The 26,669-nt window shown below is 35.4% G+C and overlaps 1 protein-coding gene and 1 pseudogene across 3 annotated transcripts; both read left to right on the forward strand.

Moving 5' to 3' along the window:
- On the forward strand, positions 1–26,669 carry LOC128186761 (mucin-2-like; annotated as a pseudogene).
- LOC128189198 (uncharacterized) lies at positions 3,412–15,231 on the forward strand. 3 transcript variants are annotated; one of them, XM_052860707.1, is made up of 4 exons: positions 3,418–3,974; positions 8,197–12,001; positions 12,102–12,317; positions 12,422–15,231. In XM_052860707.1, exons 2-4 carry the CDS (start codon positions 11,555–11,557, stop codon positions 12,668–12,670), a joined length of 912 nt encoding a protein of 303 aa, XP_052716667.1. In that variant the 5' UTR covers positions 3,418–3,974; positions 8,197–11,554; the 3' UTR covers positions 12,671–15,231. The 3 variants fall into 3 exon arrangements, with proteins under 3 accessions (XP_052716665.1, XP_052716667.1, XP_052716666.1); XM_052860706.1 differs by having other exon boundaries at positions 3,419–3,974; positions 11,555–12,001; XM_052860705.1 differs by lacking the exons at positions 12,102–12,317; positions 12,422–15,231 and having other exon boundaries at positions 3,412–3,974; positions 8,197–11,544.

Genomic DNA, 26,669 nt, shown 5'->3' on the forward strand with positions numbered 1-26,669 from the left:
ATGACGCAATGCTCTATCATGTCATTGTAAGTTGTTTATCGCGCTATCGTCATCGTATCAACGCACTATCACTCTATCGACTGTTTATTAAAGGATTTCATTCCAATTAACCATTATTTTTGCTCCTCCAAGAAATAAACTTATAAATCTTGACAAAATTTGAGGCGCCCGTCTGAAGGATTAAAACAATCAACCTACAACATAAAGCGCACAAGGGCTACATGTAGTTTTAACAATATAGGTTTTAATAATAACCAATCGGGTTCGAAGAGTGTTCATTTTTATTAAAGGAAATACATGTAAACCTAAACAAAGCTTGTTTTAATTGTAGAGTAGTTTAAATTTAGTCCTACACTCACTCCTTCGTAACATTTCTGAGTTTACGGAGTCACGATCCCACTGCTTATAGCTAATTATACCCCCCGCAAACGAAGTTTAGGGGGGTATATAGGAATCACCTTGTCCGTCTGTCCGTCCGTCCATCTGTCTGTCCGTCCGTAACAAAAATTTTTACACAGTGTTTGTTAAGGTATACCATATCGTTGGATATATTTTTGTACCAATCGGACATCAACTTCCTGTTAAATGAGGACTTTGCTTATTTTTTAACCAAAATTTTCAAACAAATTTTCCTCAAAGATTTCTCAGCAACTATTTATCGCAGATGCTTGAAATGTTTACACAATATTTGTCATAGGCATGCTATATCATGGGATGTATTTTTGTACCAATCGGACGTCAACTTCCTGTTTAATGAGTACTTTGTTTATTTTAGCCAAAACTTTCAAACAAATTTTCCTCAAAGATTTCTCAGCAGCTATTTATTGCAGATGCTTGAAATTTTAACACACTGTTTGTTAAGGCATGCCATATTGTGGGATATATTTCTGTACCAATTTGATGCCAGCTTTCTGTTAAATGTCGACTTTGCTTATTTTGCATATTCACATCAGAGCAGGGGTATCACTAGTGAGCATTGGCTCACAGATATCTTGTTTAAACTTATAATCTTTTGAATACATTTTGTGAAATATTGAACATTATACGAGGGTTGTTCGGAAATTATTGAGACATTTTCTCTTATTCTTTTAGTAAAAAAGATAAACTCTTGAAATTTTACCAAAACGTAAATCAGGATAGAGTTTATCAATGTGAAAAGTTTCTTGTTCATGGCATGGATAGATCATTCCTAGAAAGCTGACCAACGTGCTTTCGTCCTGTAACCCGGCGCAACCGCAAACTTTTCTCGACGTCATTTTAACGCTTCTTCTTGCTCCCATGTTTTAAACACCTTACAAACGAACTGAAATAAGAATTTTTCTTTATTTCTCATCTTTTGTTTTAATTTCAAGATGTCATCATTTACATTTTCTCTCATTCTTGGTTTTTTTAGAGAGAAAATCGAGTTATTTTTACCCGAAAGTGTAATTACTGTGAATGTCTCCTGCAGAAATTTTTTACATATTTTAGAACTGTTGACAACAGTTAGTGTGTCAAAAGTTGTTAATTAATCCCTTTGGCCTAATTCTAGTTAAACAATCAGTGAAAAAAAATATGATGAACTGAAGTTCTATACCTTGTCTTGTCATCGTATAGATTGTTTACGCAATTGCGTGGCTTTAAAAGGTCTTCTTCTGAGATTTCCACCAGTTTAATGGTTTTCGTTGCGCCGCCTTGACGTCAAAATTCAATGTAAAGTCGTCAGATTTTTATTGTTTGGTAAATATATGTGTACCATATCCGTATTTCAACTCGAACACCAGTGAAACTTAATCAACAGTTTGTCGCAAAGAATAGCAAAATGAACATATTTAATTTGATTTCTTTTATCATTAAGTGTAATTCTACGGACACTTATAAAGTAGATGTTTAAGTTGTTTAATCTCCGAGTTCATGGCTGCGCCGGGTACCCCGACCACCGACTTGTTTATCTACTATCGTAAACAAAATATTAAATATTCTTTAAATATTACATGTACTTTGTTTTATTATTTGTTGGTGTTTCTTCAGTGTCTATGCTAATTTTCACCAAAATTCGTCACTTAGAAAAGAAAATAATCGATTTGTCTCAATAATTTCCGAACAACCCTCGTAAGCATCATATTTGATATTTGCTGTACAACAGATGTCCAGTGTACACCAATCTCCCAGATGTTTGCCGTATGGTCAACGACTTTGCCAACCCCTGCTGTAAGAAACCAGACTGTACCATCTCCGCTCACCCTGGTGTAATTCAGGGAACCGGAACAACTACGCCAAACCCCGCTCTGCCTCAGACCCTCCCACCAAAACAACGTAAGTCATCAGTGACCATCCAACTTCAAAAGCAAGGAAATTCGCATTCACAAAAGTTTTGAATAATTTGAGATGGGAAAAAAATTAGAATGTAAAATCTTGCAGTACAAAGAATTGAAAATGATAAACATTTGGCAAATTTTTACAATGAGATGTCCTGTTTTTCTCTTACAACAATGTTTAGAATACTGTGTGTAGAAAGGATGTAAATATTTCTCTCTTTTGACGATTTTCAAAATACTCTGTGTACTAAGAATGTACATATTTTGTTCTTTTGACAATTTCAGAATACTGTGTGTACAAAAATGCCCAGTATCTCCAGGGACAGACCTGGGAAGATGGCTGCAGCTACAAATGTCGCTGTGACGACTCGAGCAATGGAATCTACACCTGTAACCAGAGGTGAGTCGGAAAAAAGACTGTTGTCAAATTGTTTAGCTCAGGAGACCATGATAATGAATTCTACCCTCTGAACTTTAATACAATATAGACATGATAGATTAAACATTAATTGAGTCCCTTTTCAAGGAACTTTGGAGTTAGATTTACTCATTTTATGATCTCACTTTTCAGAGCATTTATAAACAGAATAATATAAACTTTAAAGAAAAAAAGGGGATATTTGCTTCTTAAAAATCTATCAAAACTGAGTATTTTTATTTATTCTTTAGGTGCCCAACAGTCACCAGTGTTACCCCAGGCTGCACAATGAAGACTGATCCTAGGGACTCCTGCTGTCTGGTGGAAGTCTGCCCACAGCCCACACCAGCCCCCGGTCAGACTAACCCAGTGCCCACTATTCAGCCCATACCCTTCACAGGAAAGGTCAACCTGCCCACACCTAGCTCAGTGCCCGGACAGCCAGCCCCATCACCAAAACCAGTTGGTACGTTATCAACTTTTTGGTCTCCTTGTTTGTTGAGAATTTGTTTGGCCATGCCTTGGTAATGATATCGATATTAAAGACAATTCAACCACTGTTCTCACCCTGGATATAACTCTTGTAAGACAGATTTTTATGTGTACATTTACAGAAATTTGAAGTGATTTTATTTTTATTTTTTTTAAATGAATTTCTATTTCATACTGATTTTTAAGGCGTCGAGCTAATGCTCGGCAGCCTTCTAGCGATCGTCTGGATTGGCAACCGTCCAAATTCACGCTCTGCACCGCCTAGACGTTGTAAATGCGCAGAGCAAATAGTACTCTTGTAGGAGCTTTAAATGTTTCAGGATTAAATTATTTTGTCAATTGACTTGTGAGAAAATGCGGCTTTGTTGTGCTAGTTTTTAACATTTATTGCAAAACATTCGTTTGCTTTATTCACATTATTACCTAACGTCATGTTTTTAATAGTATGAAAACAGCGGAAGAATCTAGAAGTAGGGACTATTTATGGTAATAATGGCGTAAGGATATTAAAGTTGACTTAGTGTTATTAAAGATAAAAATGTAAGCTTTTTACATTAAAATAAAACTTCTAAATCTGAATGAATGCGATAAACTGATTATGTTGTGAAAAATTCACATTTCTTGTCCAATTTAAATTATACCGCTGACTATTTTCTGCGATATGTGTTAAGCGACATCACGTGACTGTCTGGAGATAGCGTGTCTCGACGAAGCGAAGAAGAAGAAAAGTTTGCAGCTCTCTAGTTCTACCAAGTAAATCAGTAAAGGTATGTGCATTTTCGTTGCATTTTAAAGTTTATATTTATATATTTACCATATCAAAAGTGTACTGTGTAATTATATTTGCGTACACTTTGTTCTCCCTTCATGTAGAGCAAACTCGCCGTGGCGTGGGTTTGTTTGTAAACAAAACTTCATTGATTGCGGGGGGCATGTGGTAAACGGATATTGTTAGATATTTCTGCTGAGCGGGTGACATATAAACGATCGATATATATCTGAAGAATAATAAATACTGGTAAATATAAACTGTGCAAAAATATAAAAGAAATAACTAGGGACGTTTATATACTATTAGCATAACTGATGGTTGAATTTCGTGAGAAAGAATAGATCGAATTGTAAAACAAGATTTTATTTGGGTTCTTGCGTGTATTTTTCTAAACATTATTGTACTTGAAATTGTTTCTTGGAGTTCCTAAATCAGTATTGTTTGCTTTTGATATCCTGTAGCTTTTAATAAAATCATCATAGTCAATCGAAACTTTGGGAAAATCTTGGAGTTTTCAGTAATTTTATCGTAGTTTTATTGATATATCTTGGAGAGATCTTGGAGTTTATTGATATATCTTGGAGTTTTCAAATATTGTTTGCTATTGATATCTTGGAGTTTTCAATGAAATCATCCTAGTTTATTGATATCTTGGAGAGATCTTGGAGTTTTCAAATCTTATATTTGCAATTGATATACATCTAGGAGTTGTCGCTGAAATTATCATACAAATATATATATATATATAGTTAATCGTCATCTTGGGAAAATCTTGGAGTTTTGAAATGATCACTGTTTATAGTTTGTAATTGTTTGTAGCAAATCTTGGGAGTTTTCAATTAATGATATTTGACTCTAGAGTTTTTTGCTAAATCATCGCATTTTTTGATATGTAGAAATTCGAAGATTATCTGTAAATTGTTGAGATCTTCATAAAATCTCTGAGATTTGTTTGAGAAACTGGGAATTGTAAATTACTGTTTTATTGGTTCAGCATTGAGCTTGCACTTAAGTGTACTAAGTGTATCTTATCATATCGGTTATTGAAAATGGGCATTGCTATTGATTTGTGGCGTATAAGGATAGGTTGTTTTAGTCCAAGGATAAACAGAGGTGCATCAAGCAATAAACATTTTTTTCCAGTATTTGCAACAAAAAAGACTGCTTGCATATTACTTAGTGCATCAATAAGATTATTGAAAGTGTGTTTATGTTTTTCACTGCTTTTGCTTTTATGTGGTGATGTGGAAGTAAATCCAGGACCTTTATCACAAAATATCAAATCAATCTTTCCAATTCTTGGCAGTTTTCACCAAGGAGATGAAAAATTTAGTCCTTTTTCTCGTGGAAGACAATGTATTGCATCTTGCATTGTGTTTCTCATTAAACTTCAATCAAAACCTTTTGAAAGTCACAAATGGAAAAGTGGAGATGTTGATGAAGTTTTACTTGAAGGGGATTTTCTGTATAGATTTACTAAGCAGATATCAAGTTGTTCAAAAGATTTTCTTGAACTGTGTGAATTGCCACCTTTTATTAAGTTGAATGATATATTCTTTCATTGGAAGGTGAAAAATACATACAGTGGTAGTATTAGTAAAAATTTTATAAGTCAGATTAGATATTGCTCTTGCAATGGGCTTATCTAGAGAATACACTTTTTGTATTTTTGTTTGTAAGGGAACTGCTGTTGCTATATCATATCAAAGTGGATTTTTTATTGTGTTTGATTCACATGCAAGAGATAATCATGGTCTTTGCTGTGTTAATGGAACAAGTGTTATTATTCTTAAGGAAACTCTTGGGGAGTTGTGTGCCCATTTGAGAAAGTCTGTAAGATGTGATGCAGATAAAGAAATTGAACAATATGATTTGCATGTTATTAATATTATTAAAACATCAGAACATTCTATCAAGTATAACTTAAAAGCATCTGAGCTGCATATTTGTCAAATTTCAAACAACTCAGACTTTGAAAGTACTGTAAGTGTTGAATCTTTTGCAAGTAAATCTGTTAATACTAGCAAAATTCAGTTAATTGATTTGCCATTTCTGAATTTAGACCCAAAAAATCAGAATGCTGTTAACCAAAAGAAACGTAAAAGGACAGAAGAAAGTTTTCAAAAAGCCAAGCTTTTTAAAAAGTGTGAAAATTATAGCAATGATCACATCAAATCAAAATTTCATTCACTAGTTTCACGTGGACCTGAGTATGTTTGTGTCAGCTGTAACCAAGTTTTCTTCCAACATTCTGTTGAAGAGTTTAAACTTACAAACAATCGAAACCCCTTTCCAGACCATTTGATAAATAAATGCATTGTTCGATCAAAAAGTGTAGATGACAAAGAATGGATTTGTAATCAGTGTAAAAAATATTTGAAAAGTGGGAAAATCCCACCATGGTTTTAGGTTTCCAGATATTCCTCCAGAATTGAAAAACTTGACAAAATTGGAAGAAAGGTTGATAGCTCCTCGAATTCCATTTATGCAGATTTAAGAAATGCCTCGTGGTGGTCAGCTTGCTATGCATGGAAATGTTGTAAATGTTCCAGCAGATGTAAACAAGACAGTCAAAGTTTTGCCAAGAAATATGGATGCTAGTGAAACAATACCTTTAAAATTGAAAAGAAGTGTAAGTTTTAGAAATCACATAGCATTTGAGCAAGTAAGACCAGAAAAAATTTTAGAAGCCACAAAATGGTTAATAAGTAATAGCAAACTGTTTAGAAATGAAGGAATATCTTTGAATGCAGAATGGAATGTTATTAATGAGGAAAAGTTGTTGGAAGAAAATGAAATACTTAAGTCATTTAGAGATAGTGTGTCAAACACTGAAAATGACAATAATGGGATTATTGATGGTGATGAATGGTCAGAAGATGAAGGAACAGTTTTAAGACCATCTGGCAATTTTGATACTGTAATGCAACCAGCAGATTATCGTGAATATAATAGAATTTTATCTGTAGCTCCAGCAGAAGGAAACACTCCATTGGGTATGTTTCAAGATTTTAATGCAGAATTTCTCTCATTTCCTGCAATATATTGTGGAGAAACCAGGCAAAACAATAACTTGAGAGCAACAGCTGTACATTATAGTACCATTTGTAAGTGGGAATTAAGAAATTTTGACAGAAGAGTAGCAAAAAATGTCACCAACATTTTCTTTAAGTTAAAGAAATTGCAAATAAAACAAATTTCAGATAAAGTTTCTTTTGCAATGAGGAAATGCAAATTAAAAGGAAAAAAAATAACAGTAAATGAAGTTCTGTGTGAAGAATCCATTGATAAAATAATTAGGCATGATGAAGGTTACAGAGTTTTGCGAACTTTGCGTGGGTCGCCACCTTATTGGGAAAGAACTAAAAAGGACATCTTTGCAATGATTCGTCAACTTGGCATTCCAACTTGGTTTTGCTCCTTTTCGGCTGCTGAAACAAAATGGAAACCCTTATTACGTGTTCTGGCAAAACTTACCAAGAATATGAATTACACAGATTCAGATATCTTAAAAATGACTTGGTTTGAAAAAAATGAACTTATTAAAGCTGACCCAGTTACATGTGCAAGGTATTTTGATTACCGATTTCAAATGTTCATGAACAGTGTTTTGAAACATGATACCTCACCAATTGGGAAAATTAAAGACTTTTTTATTCGTGTGGAATTCCAACAAAGAGGTTCACCTCATGTTCACATATTGTTTTGGATTGATGGCGCCCCTTCATTAGGCGAAAACACTGACAATGACATGGTTACTTTCATAGATAAGTTTATAACATGCAAAAGAAACAGCAGGCTAGCTGAAGTGATAAATTACCAAACTCATCGCCATGCAAGAACATGCAGAAAGAAAGGCCAGTCTGTCTGTCGCTTTGGTTTTCCCTTGCCACCTCTTGATAAAACTATGATATTACATGGTTTTTATGAAAATAAACCAATTAATGAAGTTTCTGAAGCAAAGAAAAATTTTGTAAAAGTTTCTGAAGTTTTAGATAGCTTAAAATCAGGAGATGGATGTGAAACAACACTTGAAGCATTTTTGAAATCTTTAAAGATGTCTTATGATGACTACCTTCTAGCATTACGATCAAATATCAAACCTGGACAAAAAAAAGTTTTCTTAAAACGCAATTTATCTGAAATAAGAATCAACAATTACAATGAAATACTTATTGAATGCTGGGAAGCTAATATGGACATTCAATTTATTCTAGATCCATATGCATGTGCTGCATACATAGTGTCTTACATATCTAAAGGGCAGCGAGGTATGTCAAACTTGCTTAGTAATGCTTGTAGGGAAGCCAAAGAATCTGAACATGATATGCGCCAACAGGTACGTAAAGTAGGAAATACTTTTTTAACACATGTTGAGGTAGGAGCTCAGGAAGCTTGCTATTTAGTCTTGCAAATGCCATTAAGAAGATCATCAAGAGATGTAGTTTTTGTTGACACAAATGCTGAAGAAGACAGAGTTGTTCTAATGAAGCCTATGTCCATCTTAAAAGAACTTCCCAAAAACTCAACATCGATAGAGTCAGACAGCAATATCAAAAGATATCAACGTAGACCTTACACAATGAATAAATATTGCTTGGCAGACTTTGTAGCTCATTTTAACATTCATTACCCTAAGAAAGGAAGTAAGAATGAGCAAAACTTACAATCATCCACTGAATCTGAAGATTTGCCAGAATCTCATTATGAGTTAGATGCAGAAGATGATCCTAAGTCTTTTGAAATAAATGAAAATGATTTGACAGAAGAGCATGTGTTCAAAGATGGATCTATAATGAGGAAAAGAAATAATGCAAAAGTTCTGTACTCTGTTGGTTTTAACAAAAACGATGACAAAGAGAATTTTTATAGAGAACAGATAATGCTCTACTTGCCTTGGCGAAACTATTCTGATATTTTAGGGGGTTATATTACTTACGAAGCAAGATATAATGATAATTCTGAAGAAATTGAAGTCAAAAGAAAAAATTATGTGTGTGCTCTGACTGAAAATATTGCTCAACTTGAAAGAGAAGTTCTTTCATCAGAAGATGAACCAACAGTTACAGAATCTCAGCACCAAGATGAATGTGATCTTGAAAGGGGATCAAATTTGTCAAAAGAATTTGAATGCTTTAATCCAGGAATCAACAATGGGAATAATGACTATGACCTAGCTTTAGATTTAAATATTGGAAGAAAGCAAATTGATTTTCAAGATGATCATGTTTCAATAGAAATGCCTGATGCTGAATTCCGTTCGATGGTGCAAACATTAAATGTTAAACAAAAAGAGTTCTTTTATCATGTTTTGAACTGGATAAAAACTGAACAAAATCCCTTATATTGCTTTCTTAGTGGAGGTGCAGGTGTTGGTAAAAGTGTTTTACTAAGGGCACTTCATCAAGCACTAATTAAGTATTTAAATCACAAACCTGGAGAAAATCCAGATGAAGTAAAAGTATTAATCTGTGCTCCAACTGGGAAAGCAGCTTTTAATGTTGGAGGATGTACAATTCATTCTGCTTTTAATATTCCTGCAGATCAAGGATTTCATTTTAAACCTTTAGATATGCAACAGCTAAGTACATATCAAACAAAATTCAGATGCTTGAAAGTATTGTTTATTGATGAAATTTCTATGGTAGGTAAGAAAATGTTCAATTTTATTAATCAACGTTTGCAAGAAATTATGGGTTGTCTTGAACCTTTTGGAGGTGTCTCGGTCATAGCATTTGGCGATTTGTTTCAATTGAAACCAGTTATGGATCAATGGATCTTTTCTTCTCAGTGTAGCAGTGAAAATATTGCATCATTAGGACCAAATCTTTGGGTTGATCATTTTCAAATCTTTGAACTTGAACAAATTATGAGACAGAGAGATGATGTCAAATTTGCTGAAATTTTGAATAGATTGAGGGAAGGAAATCAAGATGAAGAAGATATAAAAACCCTTAAAGAACAAATATTGCAGAATGAAAGTAACATTACTAGAAATTTGCCTCATTTATTTACAAGAAGGTGTGATGTTCAGCAGTACAATAAGGAAATTTTCAGTCACATAAATGAGTCAAATAAAACAATTGTTGAAGCATTTGACAGCGTATCAGGTGATTTGCCTAGCTCTATGTGTGAAAAAGTTTTATCAAAATTACCAGATGATGCTTCAAAAACTAAAGGTCTTACAAAATTTCTCTGTCTAGGAGAGGCAATGCCTGCAGAAATCTGTATTAACATTGATGTTGCAGATGGCATGACTAACGGTACACCATGTACCATAAAGAAGTTGGATTATCGTGTACCAAATTCAACTAGATGTAGTATTGTGTGGGTTGAGTTCTGCTCTTCAGACATTGGGAAAAAATGTAGAAAACAGTTTCAACATTTATATGAAAGACACATTTCGTTGTCATGGACTCCAATTTTAGAAATAACAAGAAAGTTTAACTTCAATTATTATAAGTCATTTTGTATAACTCGCCGCCAATTTCCATTGACTCTTGCTGCAGCAAAAACTGTGCACAAAGCTCAAGGTAGTACTTTAGATGGTGCTGTGATTGGACTTGGAAAGAAAAAAATAGACCACTTGCATTATGTAGCTTTAAGTAGAGTTCAAAAATTATCAAATGTTCATTTACTAAACTTTGATGAAAGCACCATTAAAGTATCAGATTTTGTTGTTGAGGAAATGAACAGACTAAGAACAACAGCAAATGTGTTTGTGACAATTCCTCTATTGTATAATATTGCAGGAAATGTCTTGAAAATTATCTTTCACAATTGTAGGTCATTTAAAAAACATTTTCAAGATATTAAAAAAGATTATAATTTATTATCTGCTGACATTTTTGCATTTGCTGAATCATGCTTAAATGCAAGTGACAGCAACTCCAGATATGAATTGGAAGGTTTTGAAATTTCACGAAATGATGACCATTGTTGTAATGAAAGACCATACAATGGAACAATTGTGTACTCAAAAATAATGCCAAACCTTTTTCAGAAAAAAAATATATTCAATATAGAATTAACTCAGGGTTACATTTTGCACGGTGATTCACAAATAAATGTTTGTTTCATTTATTGTCCACCTAAGCTTGCATCAATGAGTCTTTATAAAACATTTTTTGCATTTTTAGATAAGGAATTTGACTTTAAAAAACCTCACATCATTATGGGTGATTTTAATTTAGATTTCAACAAAATTAAGGACTTGCCAGCCTTCCTTCAGTATACTTATTCACTTTATCAACTTATAACAAAAGCTACCACAAATTACCAAACAACTTTAGATCATATTTACACAAACATTGATAAAAGGCTCATAAATTCTAGTGGAGTATTGGAGTCTTACTTTTCAGATCATAAACCTGTTTTCATTTCCTTGAATGAACTGTTGTAGAAAGGAAATATTCATCTTAAAATAAACCAGTGCTCAAATAATTAAAAGACCTACTTGTCCGATCAAACAAACTTCATGTTCAAAGTAAAAATTATTTTCTTTATTTCAGTATTAATATTACCATCACTGTAGTTGCAGTAAATAATTTTTTTTGAATTTGGTTATCTTTATAGATGAAGACACTTCATGAAATCTTTGAAAGTGGAGGTCAGTCCAGTGCTCCATACAACACTGCCTTAAAAGTTGTCGTTTGTGGAATAGGACAGGTTGTGCAGTACAGAAATGCCAGTGGCGATCAAAGAGAATCAGTGACGGTTGGATTTGCTGACCAATCTATGGCAGCAAAGGGAACATTGTATGACATGACAAAGAAAGACACCTTAAGAGTTGGGTCCACAGTCATGCACATGAACTCCATAATTAAAAAGGACATGAAAACTATTGTCATCACCAACAAGTCAAAAGTCTTGAAGACAAGTCCACTGGAAGATGTGCCAAGAGAGAGAATTCAAGAAGGCCATGCTTTGGCATGTCCTTCTCCTGCCGAGACAGTTGAGATCAAGGCAGTCCACACATCCCCAGTTAAGACTCTCTTGACAATCAGAGGGCAAATAATATCAGTAAGTAATTAAAAAAAGAAAATCATATTTAATTTATCTGTTAATTTCTCTTTCATTAACAAATTAAGCTTGTATTTTAAAAAAAAAATTCTTGTTTTAGGAAGAAATGGAGAGAACTGTTAAAGTAGGGGGTGTAGACACCTCTGTTCGTGCTCTAAGGGTGAAAGATGAGTCTGCTGTTTGTAAAGTGACCTTGTGGAGGGATTTCGCCAAGAGGAAAACCTCGGTAGGCAGCCATATCAAACTAACTGATGTGGCCGTCCAACTTTTCAATGATGAAAAGTCTTTGTCAACAACCTCCCGCACAACGTTACAGGTATTGACAAGTGTTCTTATTAATTAATAACCTTAAAGAAATATTATTTGCATCACAAAAGTATTTATGCTTATATGTTCAAACCATTACTTTCTTTTCTCTAGGAAGTGGAATCTCCAGAAGTTAACAAAACAATGACATTCATAGCATTTGAGTGGATTGATTCCGAATTCTTGACATTAACAGCTGACACAGAAGATTTCCCAGAGTTTTCCATCTCAAAGGAAACCTTAAAGATTGCACTACAATGTACAGAAACTGAAGAAGTTGAGGAATGTTTACTGAGAAAACTTCCTCTTCGTGCAAACATAAACTTTAAGGAACGAGAGATTCTGCAAATCACAGTGTGCTAAGTGAATTGCAAATTATACAAGTAAAAAGTATTGATGCACAAAAATTGATGCAGAAAAAACATTCTACTGATTTTACCATCATTACTTTTACATTTGCCACCAACTTTTTGTTTGAAAGGGTTTATCTTTTTGCATAATATTTTTACAATACATGTTCAATTGTGCACGCTATAGAGCTTTTGAAACAAACTTTACTTTGTTTTTACTTTTACAATCATCACTCTTAAGCAATCTTAATTAATAATTGAGCAACGTATGATTTATTCGTTATTTCCATTTACTACAACAGAATTGTTTTTTTTTTTATAAATATTTGTTTTAACACACTATAACAAAAAGTATGTATGCATGTTCCATACCATTTTATTGTATTCACAAAGTAATGAAAAATTCTGATGAATATACAATTGCAAATGTTTTTTAAACTACAATGTATTAAGATCAGCTTATTCAAATACTCAAAAATAATTCAGCTCTAGTGTAGTATTTCTATTATATTTTTTTTTCTTTGGAGTAACTGTTAAAATCAAGAAATGTTTCATTAGAAAACTCCCTCTTCAAGCAAACATAAACTTTAACAAACAAGAGATTCTGCAAATCTTGGTGTGCTAATCGAATTGCAAGTTGTAAAAATGATAAGTGTATTGATACATGAAAATTGGTACAGAAAAACCTTCTACCAATTCTACCATCATTACTTTTACATTTGCCACCAACTTTGTGCTTGAGAGGGTTTACCTAGTTGTATAATATTTTTACAAAAAATGAAAAATTCTGTTAGATGTACAATTGCAAACTTCAATTTAAATCTCTTTAATGCTATTAAGGTCAACTTATATGAATACTAAAGAATAATGCATCTCTAGAGTGGTATTTCTTCTTTTCTTTTTGTAATAGTTATTTCCATTTGTAACTGTTAATAGTTATTTTTATTTGTTTGTAAGTAGATACTAGAAATTGTTTGGAAAAAATAATTCCTGTTAGTACATTTTAAAGTATTATTTTTTGTTTTGTCTGTAATTTTCTTTTATACTAGTCATTGTTGATCAGGTTGATATTTGTATACGCTATATACACTATGCAAGTCCCAAAATGAGTTTTCCTGAATAGATCTGTTATTAATTGTCCCTGTTTAAAGAACTCTCAATTGATATCTCTAATCATAAGCACAATTCCTGATACTCAGTTTTTTTTAATATCATTCCATTCCTTTATTACTTTATAAGGATCACTGTTCGATTTACAGACCTACACTTGTATATAAATGCCTTTTGACCAATCAAAAGACATATCCAGATTCTCAGGAAGAATTTACTATTCCATTGCAATAATATCATCAAGATTACTGTTCTCTTATAAAGGCCTATTGACACATCATGAGCACATGTCCAGATACTCAGGAATTATTCATTGCGAAGTGCCATTTTTATTATACATTGCCAACTATTCCTGATATTTCATGTAGTAGTTTTTTTAGTTTATTACGATTACACTTGAGTAAACTTTTGGGAAACATTTCCTGTTTCTATTTGTTACACTTCTTTTCATTTTTTCATACAAATATCATTTTAGTCTGTAAGTCTGTGCATACAAATGATATTCCATTCAATAACGAAGCCCAAAGTGCCATTTATACAAGAAATAACTTTAAAAACTTATATTACAAAAGAGTTATTTTCTTCTGCTAATGTTGTTTATTCACTCTAAAATATAGGATCGTTCTTGTTCACCATATACAGTAATGTTTACATCATTTTTGAAAACTAAATGTAGTTTTTTATATCAACATTTATAACATGTCTCCTGTACGCAAACTATTTGTTATTGCATTAACATGCATCACTGCCAAATTATATTTAAATAAAAGAAATGTTTTTCCCTGTATATAAATGTTTTTTGTGTTGTTTATTATGATAAATTTATATTTCACAAATTTTGCATGTAAAGAATGTGGGAAACAGAAATAGGACCATAACACAAAAAGAGTGCTTGGAGGTGACAGTGACATGTTCATTATGGACTTGGAAATACATAATCTCGCAAGATGCAAAACTCAAGGTCCCTTTTGTAGTTGTAGAGTGGCTCTCAGCCTCTGTCATTGTTACGAACTTTACCTTTAGTATGAAATAGAAATTTTTAGATATCCAGACTAAACAAGATGTTAAAATGTAAATATAAGCATTAAATCATTGATAACTTGAAAGATACAGCTTTATGACTGCAACAATATCTGCATGCAAATTTTCATAACATTATATTACGCATAACTCAATTTGCATGCACACACCGCTTAAGTAATGAGACTTCATCTTCAATAAGAAAAATGATTGCTTAAATGTAAAAGAAGAGTTTATATTGTGTTCAAATGAATGAATAAAAAACCATTATTTGCATAGATGACATTTCAATTCAAAATAATCAGCATGTACAGTTTTATGATCTTAATTTTAAAAGAATAACAATTTTTACACTTTCCAAATCCATTTCGACAATATCAACATCTCAATAAAACATTACTCATAACTGCTTCAAAATATGACTGTTTCAACTACCTTAAGCTTGACGCCTTTGTGGCCTTTCAGGCCTTTGATTTTTTTTACCAATTCTGATAGGTTTCTGTGTGTACAAAAGTGTGACCTACATGCAAGGCCAGAAATGGGACGATGGATGTGATTACGCATGTACTTGCTATGACGCAGAGCATGGAAGATACAAATGTGATCCTAAGTAAGTTGCTATGTAGTAAATGAAAAAATATTACCACCACTGTTCCTGTATACACATCTGAATTTGAAGCAATGTATCTTTTGAAGAAAATTTTTTTCTTCTTCATTGTGTAATAAAGAAATTACATACCGGTACTATTATAGCCAATTTTATTTGATTCATATTTGCATTTCATGATAAATGCGATCATTTTTCTTTAATTAAACCCTGCCTTACAGATGCCCAAGATACATGGATCTACCTGAAAACTGCAGACTTCACAAGGACCCTGCCAACCCCTGTTGTGACATTGTGGAATGTGCTGAGCCAACACCTGCCCCCAACCCAACTTAGACCCCTGCTCCAGGACAACCCAACCCCAACTCCAACCCTAACCCCAACCCCAACCCACAGCCGACATACAATCCTAAACCACAGCCAACTTCAGAGTCTAGATGTAAGTCATTCAAAATCATGTGAATCAATATGAGCTGTGTACATGTATATATAGTGTATATAGAGTAGTTTTTGCTCCGTTTGATTTACACATAGGGTTACTGTAAAGATTCCCCCTTCCATTATATAAATTAAATGAGAAAAGAAGACGAGTGATAACTTGCGTTCATTCGGGTTGATAGGTACTTGTGAGTACAAAGGACAACAGTATCTCCAAGGACAGCAGTGGTATGATGGATGTGACTTCTCCTGTATCTGTGAGGACTGTGTCACTGGCGTGTACAGATGCAACCAAAGGTATGTCTCTCCATGAGAATCAAAAGAGGTTGAGATTTTATCAGAATTTAGTTTTACCTGCCTTTTTTTGCTGGTGTGGAAAATTTACTAGAAGGTTTTGTCTTTTGACAGGTGCCCAACATTCCAGGCTCCACCCCCAGAGTGTACTCTGATTGCTGATCCCAAAGATCCCCTTTGTTGTAAGATCCCAGTGTCCCACCACAGGAAACTACAACACTGCTCCTCCATTGGTCATTCAGGGAGGAAAAGCCACTCCTAGCCCCACTCTGAGACCCATCTACACCCCACAACCTACACCCTTCATTCCAAATCCTAACTATAATGGATTTACCAGTGGTACAGTCTACACACCAAGACCCACTCCAGCAATCCTGATCCCTGGAAGACCTTATCCCTCAGGCACACCTTACCCAGGGGGCACATACCCACCCGGTACAGTTCCCACTGTTCCTCCCGTAACCTACACACTATACCCAGGAGCAACCTATCCAGTGAACTACATGCCCAATCCTTCAATGATTCCAACATTCAGACCAGGGCAGACATACCCAACAAATATGACTCCATATCCAAGTGGAACATACCCAACAAGGGTAACGTATCCTCTGCCAACCATCTATCCAGGTGGAGAAACCTATCCTCCAGGTTTCAGCCCAGTGACAACCCAAGTTCCTTACAGCCCTGTTGTGGTGTACTTTACAAATGCTCCACTGATCCCATGTGGCACCTATCCACCAAGACAGACACCATTTGTCAGCGGAACCTATCCAACTGGAACTGTACCCCCAAGGACTTACACTCCATTTGTCGGCGGCACTTATCCACCCAGTCAGACCTTTGGTCATTATTTCACTCAGCCCACATTTAGGCCCTACCAGACCTACCCAACCAACAAGACTCCATACGTTGGTGGAACCTAACCAACTGGAACTGTACCATCTCCAACTCCATTTGTTGGTGGAACCTATCCTCCAGGATACATACCAAGGCAAACACCACCACCCAAACCACAGGCTCCTATTCTGGTCCCTGGAGAACCCTATCCATCCAGAGAGACACCCTACCCTGGCGGAACTTTCCCTACAGGCACTGTTCGAGTACAGTACACTCCCTTCATTGGTGGAACATATCCACCCTCTTTCACTTTCCGACCAGGACAGACACCACAAAAGTTGGTGCCAGGGCAGACCTACCCAACTAATGAGACCCCATATCCAAGTGGAACCTACCCAACCTGTGTCACTTTGCCTCCATACACACCTTTTGTTGGCGGAACATATCCGCCAAGCTACACACCACCTCCATATTACAGACCATCAACATTCAGACCAGGTGGCACATATCCAACCAATCAGACACCTTATCCATATGGCACCTATCCAGTTGGCACTGTCCCAATGGGAACACCCTTCGTTGGAGGAACCTATCCACCAGGATTCACCTTTAAACCACAACCTACCACACAAAGCCCATTCATTCCAGAACAGACCTATCCAACCAATGTTACACCATATCCTCTCGCCAAACTGTCACACCTGTGACACCATATCCTGGTGGACCAAATCAAACACCTTATCCAAGTGGAACCTATCCATCAGGCACTGTACCCCCACCAGTACCATATCCAAGTGGTACCTATCCACCAGGATACACGGATAATAATCCAAACCAGCCTTATTTGATTCCAGGAAGAACCTATCCACCATTCTTGACACCATTCCCCTCAGGAACATACCCACCAGGTGTGACGGTGCCATACACCCCCTACCCACAGGGAACTTACCCACCAGGCTTTACTATTCCACCACAGTTCACCACACCTCAACCAACCCCATCACCACAACCAATCTATGTCCATAAGTAATTTCTCTCTCCATTTCTGTTTAGAGCTTATAATGGTAGCATATTCATGCAATAAAGGCAGCTTTTATGCAGTATGTATGTTTTATACTAGGATTTTAATAATAATTTGCCCATTACGAAATATATTTAAACAGCATATATTTATGGCAATTTTCTAGCTGCATTTTTAATTTTGGTTATTTTTTTTATGACAGAACTCCATTCTTTTTCACAGAACTAATCTTTTTGTTGAAGAATAAATGATGCTTTTCCATTTTAGCCAACACTTGTATCTACAAGGGTAAATCCTACACCCAAGGACAAAGATGGCAGGATGGTTGCGACTACGACTGTGTATGTGAAAATCAAATGACTGGAGTCTACAAATGTACTGAGAAGTAAGACATCCTTCTAAAGCCTAAAAATGTTCGACTTGACTTACGATTTAAAGGCCAAAATATTTGTAATCTATGATTATTCTTTCAAGTTTAGTCCATTTTTGAGTCATATTATTTTACACGTTTGGTCATGGATAAATATGATATCATGACTTTTGTGGCCCATAGATGCCAACGAATCACAGACTTGAACCCAGGCTGTCAACTGGTCCAAGACATTAATGATCCCTGCTGTAAGAAGCCTTACTGTCCCCCTAATGTGTCCCCCATTGTCATCAAGGCCCCAACACCCACCACCATTAACGGATCTCCAGGTGAGCAAATCAAATACTTCAAAGCATTACAGTAAAACCAGGTAAGCCAATCAAATGCTTCAAAGCATTTCAGTAAAACATGGTAACAGATACACACTTTTTACAAATGCATGAGCACAGCAAATTCAGTTTCATTACTCTTACTATTCAAAATGTTTTTTAAACTAATTGGATATAAAATTTAATATATAATGAATAGATCCTCTGGGGCTTTGCTAAAAATCTGTTTTAGTGTACTTTTAAGACTATGCCATCTTCTCCAATCAGAGACTGGATATTGCCAAAAATGGTCAGAGAATAGAACAGATTTTTTTTTTGTCTTCAAATTAGAGTTTTCTTGATCAATCTTGGATGGTGAGATGCTGATATGTTATTGATATAGAGACTATAGAGGGGGGGGGTCCCAAAAATATTTCTGTACACTTGTTTTCTTGGTGGATTTGATGGAAGTGCTGATATGTTATTGATTGTTTTGACAGCTGTCTGTATGTACAAGGGCGTGTCCTTCCAACAAGGCGAGTCCTGGAAGGATGGCTGTGACCTGGTCTGTGAGAATGGAACAACAGGATTCTACCGATGTGACGACAGGTAAATGTGACCAATTATTATTAATGCATTGGATGCCAGTTAAATTTTACTTAAGTATAGTTAACTTAGAATGTTTTACCATTTTCAGACACCCCCTTCCCACCCCCCCCCCCCCCCCCAAAAAAAAAAAAAACCAGCATAAAAGTAATACATGTATAACAAACCACCCCCCACCCCCCCCCAAAAAAAAATACCGGTATGTTAAGTGGAAAATCTTAGGTACTGTGGTTTCTTTAATATTTAAGGGTATCAATTTTCGTGGTTAAAGTGAAAAACACAGTTTCAAGGATACTTTAATTCATGGCCAATGATCCTATCAATACAAACAGTTAGTAGAAAGTGCACTTCAATGAACATTTATTTTCATAGGTAAACTTAACAACGAAATCCATGAAAATTGGTATCCAACTAATATTGATGAAACCACAGTATTTAATGAAGTTTCTAGTGTTTTGAGAACAACATTGGTTTTTGGAACAGATGTCCACAGTACCAGCTGACTGAGGGATGCTCCATGGAGGCAGATCCTGATGACTCTTGCTGCAAGAAACCAGTCTGCCACCTAGAGCTGATGAAACCCCCAACTGTGGCCCCCACACCTTCACCCAAACCTGGCGAGGTCCCAATGCTCACACCATCCCCTACCCCATACACTCTGCCCATGCCAACAGCTATTAACTATGGATCTGGACCCAATGGAGGACGTAAGAGAATTTTCTTCTCCTGAAACAGTTTCAATATTTGATTTAAACATATGGTGACCAATTTCTTTTTAAAGATTCTTTGTTTTCTATCAAACCTGAAAGTCTTTGGTATCAATATTTACAATGGCAGCAGTCTTACATGAATTTTGTCAAATCTTCAATTTCAGGGACATGTAAATTTGTACATGTAGATGATTATACGCCTATCAATTGAAACTGGAATTTCTTATTTCAATGAACAGTTGATTTCATTCCATGAAATTCATTATAAGTGATGTTCATTAATTAAGTGATACAGGATATTAAAGCTCTATCAGAAACATTTTTTCTGGTTTGAACAGATGGATGTTTGTACAAGGGAGTCTCTTACAATGCTGGAAAGACCTGGAAAGATGGCTGCTTCTACACCTGTGAATGTTTGGACATGCAGACTGGCAGATACAGATGCAAGGACAGGTGCAAAAATCTAAATTAACTAAATATTATTCTCAGTTCAGTCAGAGGCCGGGAATTTTGAGCAACGATTTTACCAACTGGTCTTTTTGTCCAATGTTTTGACAGTCAGATCTGTGTCTTCCTTTCTGTAGATGCCCATCCATGGATGGTGTCGTCCCACCACCCAACTGCCAGATTGTCTCTGACCCTGCAGACCCATGCTGTAAGATGATGCAGTGCAGACAACCTACCCCCGCCCCCTCATTCAATCTGGTCACAGGAAACAAACCCCCGATCACTGGCAGCATCACCTTCCCCCCACAACCTAACAACACACAGGTACCCAACCCATACCAAACAACCCCAGGCACCTATGCCAACACCTAAGAGTAAGTGCATCCAGTTGATTTTTCATCAGGCTGTAAAACTGAATTCAAAATTTTTCTAAATAAGTCACATCTTGAGAGTGTGTTTCTTTATTGGTGGTGATATCTTTCTCTCTCATTTAGACATCTGTATTATGAATGGCTAGACCTACAGCCAAGGACAGACTTGGTATGACTTGGTATGACGGATGCGCCAGAGTGTGTGTGTGATGATGGAAAGACTGGCTACTACAGATGTAGTCAGAGGTAAGTATATTAATTACGAGGACACAAAGGTTATTAATGTAACCATGCTTTTATTCTTCTCTCTACAGAATTTTTATTACTACCGTATTTCACGGAATTTAGGTCGATACTTTTTTCCCCTGACATGTGGACCTCGCCCTATTCATCGCTTCGCCCAATTTATGTTTTTTTTTTTTTTTTGGTTGGAATTTTGCAAAAATTTATGCAACCCTCCAATAAAATCATGAGTGTTTACTATAATACTGCTTGAATTTCTGTGTAAAAATCGTATGGATTTTAATCAATATACTGTAGTAATTTATCATTTAAACAAAATTAAATGTAAATAGATTTATTTCTTCTTACATTTCTTACTTAGATCACTGACTGAATCATTAAATGCTGTCATGCATTTTGATCGTGTGCTTACGATAAACAGGAAATCGATTTCGCGTGGTAAAAGTAAAATGAGAACCGTACAAAGGGTAATTACGGGGGGAAATATCGTCGGGTAGAAATAAAAAAAAACACAATTTGTTTTCATAATAGAATACATGAACAAGTTTTTTTCTGTATATTCAACATAAAACTTTTGATGAAATTTTAGCCAGGTGTCTCTGAAATCAGTCTGGGTAGGGCTGACTTTGTTTATACACAGTTGAACTCTCGGCACGTGCTACTCATGCCTTCAGGCTTCAATAAGATCAGAGGTTGACTCGTGTGTATATACACAGTAAAAAGTCACATAGAGACACAGGGTGGCATGTGCTACCGTAGTCATGCCTCCAGGCTAGGTAACTATCCCCCGGTTAACACCAGTTTGTACACATGGCAGGGAAGTAATAAAAAACGTTCTTAAATTAAAACCGGCTGTACTGAATTATTTGGTTTGAAAATTTTGACGCAATTTCAGACATTTTCTTACGATGTTTTCAAGAAATACATTTTATTTCCCTTTTGTTTAAAACTGTGAAATAAGATTAAAGGCTACTATATGATAACGTTATTGGTTTAAACCATTTATTCATTAGAACTAGCGGTAATTTTTCGACCAATTCTTCGAAGTCGACCTATTTATACTTTTTTTTATATTATGGCTAAAAACGGCCTCCTTCGCCCAATAAACCGTATCGACCTAAATTCCGTGAAATACGGTAGTTTAAAATGCTACAAATTTGACCTTTTTCATTCATAATTCTAAAAAACAAGTGAAATAGAAAGATAGAATATATAATATTTAAGACAATTTGTTTTCTTTTTCCAGATGCAACACTTACGACAACTTGCCTTCCTCTTGCACATTGATCCCTGATCCAAACGACCCCACCTGATGCCAGGTGCCTCACTGTGAAACGCCCACACCTGGACCAAACCAGCCTGTCACCATCAAGGGACAGCCTGAATCCTTCACAGGATATGGAATCACCGAGACACTACCTCCTACCCAGCCTACCACTGTCAACCCATTCCTGCCAACTCAGCAGCCTACTCCTTCTCCTCAGCCTAGCACTCCTAAACCAGATGGTGAGATTATCCTGTACACTATTACCTACTAAAAATGTTTAGAAAAGGGAGGTTGGTGTTCGGAGGATGAGGAATCTGAATTTCAGTGTTAGGAAAGTTTTTGTGCATGGTTTAGAAATATGGGATAGGAAATGAAGCGAATATGAGATATGATTTTACTCATTCACTAAATTTTGATTTGTAAATATTTAAACAAATTTATAGGTACGGTACAAAGAAAGGGAGGGAGGAGGGAGAGAAATGAAATGAAAATAGTTGAACAAAATTTATGTTTATTTATTATATCAAATTTAAGATAAAGTCTGTTGATTTGTATTTGTCAGTTTGACCATTGTGTTAGAAACTGGCTTTAAGGGGTCAAGAGTTAAACTTTTAGAAAGCTTTGCAGTACCATTGAACTGGTCAACATTTTTGAACACATTAATTTTATGTTGTGCAAGAAGTAATAATTTTTTTTTTTCAGTCTGTATCTACAATGGACTGGCCTACAGAACAGGTGACCAGTGGCAAAATGGATGCAAGTACAACTGTATCTGTGAGGATGGACACATGGGATTGTACAAATGTACCGAGAGGTGAGAGGACTTTTATATACCAAGTATTAAAGCAATACCAATTTTTAATTGACAAAAATGCATACTGTATTTCTGGTAATTTTTCGTGGGGGTCTAATTTTCGCTTTTTTTGGAATCACTTTTAAATTGCAAAATATTCAATATGCAGAAATTATATCCAATAATGTTTGGTAAAAAAATTTGAATTGCAAAATAATGACTAAGGCAAATTAAAATTGGTACACATTTTATCCTGTTTCGCAAATTTTGTGACACAAAAAAAATGGATGTACAGTATATCTGTTAATTTGGCACATGACATGGGAATTTCTCAGCTAAGACAAGAATATTTTTCTCCTTTTTCATTTATAGTTCAATGTTATGTTTTTGAATTATTCTTTTTTCATTTAGAAAATTTCACATTTTAAGATTTTGGGCATAGCTGAAAATTGATTTACATGTACATTAACATGATAACTACCTTAGATCATTCCTATTTTACATGAAGATAAATAAAACTTTAGGTCCCAATATTCTGAAAAATTTGTAAAAATTTGAATAATGCATACAGATTCTGATGCTAAGCTTTGATCTTACAGATGCCCAACAGTTCCTCGTCTGTCTGCGGGATGTACCCTGGAGACTGACCCCAGCGACTACTGCTGTAAGGTGACTGTGTGTCGTCAGACCACAACCTCTGCCCCTGGACAGCCAACACCCTCACCCACCAAACCACCAAGTAAGTGACCATCAAGGTCACTGTCAAAAAATTCAAAAATTTCTTTTTTCAATGCCCCACCCATCAAACCACTCAGTAAATGAACATGCAACCACTGTCAAAAGTTTCACAAAGCACTTGCCATCATTTATGTGGATCCATTCATTACTAATTCTATAGATTTTTACCCTTGCCAACCAAAGACTTCTGTATGACAATGTTTGCATTGTACTTGTAGCTTTCTGTGTGTACAAAGGAGTCCCATACATCCAGGGCCAGACCTGGCAAGATGGCTGCTCCACCACTTGCAGATGTGACAGCAACATCTACAACTGCTTTGACAGGTAAGTGTATATAAGTGAAGAATATTCTCGTTCAGAAGAGAAGTTTTATGGTATTAAGAATTGTGTTTGTGATAACCGCTTCTACTACAAGCTGTCAAGCCAAGACTAGATACACTGATGTGCAATTAATATGAATTAAGATATTGGGCATTATTGAAATTTTACTTCTTTTATGTGTACATGGCATTTTCATTAAGATTGGTAAGGTGCAATTACAGTGTTGTTAAGTATCCATTGTTTATACTTCCAGGTGCCCTCAGTATCCTAACTTACCTGCAGGATGTACCAAGACTGCTGACCCCAACGATCCATGCTGCCTGGTGCCAGTCTGCAGCACCCCAAGACCCACACCCTACAACCCTCAGTACCCAACCACCACCCCCAATCCTAACCAGCCTACCACACCCTACAATCCTTATGTTACACCACTGCCTAAAGGAGAGATTGTTGGATACAATCCTACCACACAGAATCCTTACAAACCTTCACCCAAACCAAGTAAGTGTTGAGAAAATTATTGATAAAAGGGGAAAAAGTATTACAGAAAAGTGATAATTCAGGAATTGATTCAAGATACAGGTATTGTATACAGTACCCGCAACATTATTTTTTACAATCCTATCCTATCGTATCGTGTATCAATCCTATCGTATCGTGCGTGTATACTGTCCTATCGTGCATTATGCTATCCTATCGTGCGTGTATTCTGTTCTATCGTGCGTTAATGCTATCCTATCGTGCGTGTATACTGTTCTTTGAGCGTTAATCCTATCATATCGTGCGTTAATCCTATCAGGTTTATCGTTTAATATCAAAAATTCTTCCGTGTTAATCGTTTCGTGCCTTTTCATAAGCAAGTAAATTTATTGCTAAGTTGCAACTCGTTCGGTGCGCCGTATACGAATATTTATCGAACAAGAATTGTAAAATCCTATCCAACATTTCGTCAGGGTACTATTTTTTTTAATTTTTAAGATCAAAATTAGCCAATATTATATGTAAATCATATCTGTTAACATTGAAAATGAAGAACAAAGTTCTTAGGAACAAGGTAACATATTTACCTGTATATCGAATATATTAAATCGTACTCAAAGTGTATACCTGCGTAAACATTAACTTTTATGCAATATAATTTTGTTGCATCATATTTTATAAAAACAAAAGTATTTATGATATAATTTATATTTAATTAAAACCCAAGTTGTATTTTGAACCCGTTATTTTCCGTGTGATATTTGATTTCAGGCTGAAATGTTCTCGGCAATCAGCTAGAATGTGTGGTAAGGAAAACAATGTTAACAAATCGTACGCGGAATGTGTATCTGAGTAAATATTTATTTAACTTGTCTGTAATAATTCGTTTTTAATGCCTCATTTTCTTATACAGAAATAAATGTACTTATGATAGATTTTATATTTACTTTATACAAGAGTTGGATTTATATAATTGATTTTAATAGATTTTATATTTACTTTATACAAGAGTTTGATTTATATAATTAAACCCGCTATTTTCCGAGTGATTTAATCTCGGGCTGAAATATTCGCGGCGATCAGCTAGGGTGTTCGATAATGAAAACAATTTTAACAATACAAATTTATTGATCATTAAAGCTCATAATTTTAGTTGAAAAAAAATTTACTTGTCATTTTATACATTCTATAAATGATGCAGCGATGATTAACAACTCGGCAATTGTTACTAAAAAGAAATTCCACGTAAATCTTTATTTATACGTGTTCTCTCTCAAATTCTGCCAGTATCAGTTTGTTCGTAAATATCGTTTAAAGCGATCATACGTTTATCATGAACATCGTTTGTCCTTTCCTATCGTGTATCAATCCTATCATATCGTGCGTGTAAACTGTTCTATCGTGCGTTAATCCTATCCTTTCGTGGGTGTATACTGTTCCATCGTGTGTTAATGCTATCCTATCGTGCGTGAATCCTATCCTATCCTTTATCTTGTAAAAAATAACTTTGCGGGTACTGTAACAGTGCATAACCTGATCCATTGCAGCATTCTGTGTATACAAGGGACAACAATACACCAATGGACAGACTTGGCAAGATGGATGTGACTACAACTGCGAATGTATCGATCAAGCCACAGGCCGCTACAAGTGTACCGAGAGGTAACAATGTCATCTACGTTTAACATTCTGATTTTAAAGTTAATTTAAATGTGCTTTAAGGAAGGCCCATCAAAAACGATCTTAGCACGGAATGGTTTTTTTATTCTGATATGCTTTTACAGGTGCCCATCCTTCCCTGTTAAGCCTAGCTGCTTCATGGTACCAAGCCAGACAGACAACTGCTGCAAAGTACAGTACTGTCCACCCCCAACCCCACCCCTATCCCCACCCACCACCCCAGTACCACCAGAGAACACCACTCCCGTGGGCGTAACTCTTGTACCAAACCCAGGCTCAACCTTGGTACCACCACAGCAGATTACCACAGCTCCAGTCATCCCCATTCCACAGCCCGGAGGTCAGAGTTAA

The sequence above is a fragment of the Crassostrea angulata genome, chromosome 6, assembly GCF_025612915.1.
Source record: "Crassostrea angulata isolate pt1a10 chromosome 6, ASM2561291v2, whole genome shotgun sequence".
In the NCBI taxonomy this organism is placed as follows: domain Eukaryota; kingdom Metazoa; phylum Mollusca; class Bivalvia; order Ostreida; family Ostreidae; genus Magallana; species Magallana angulata.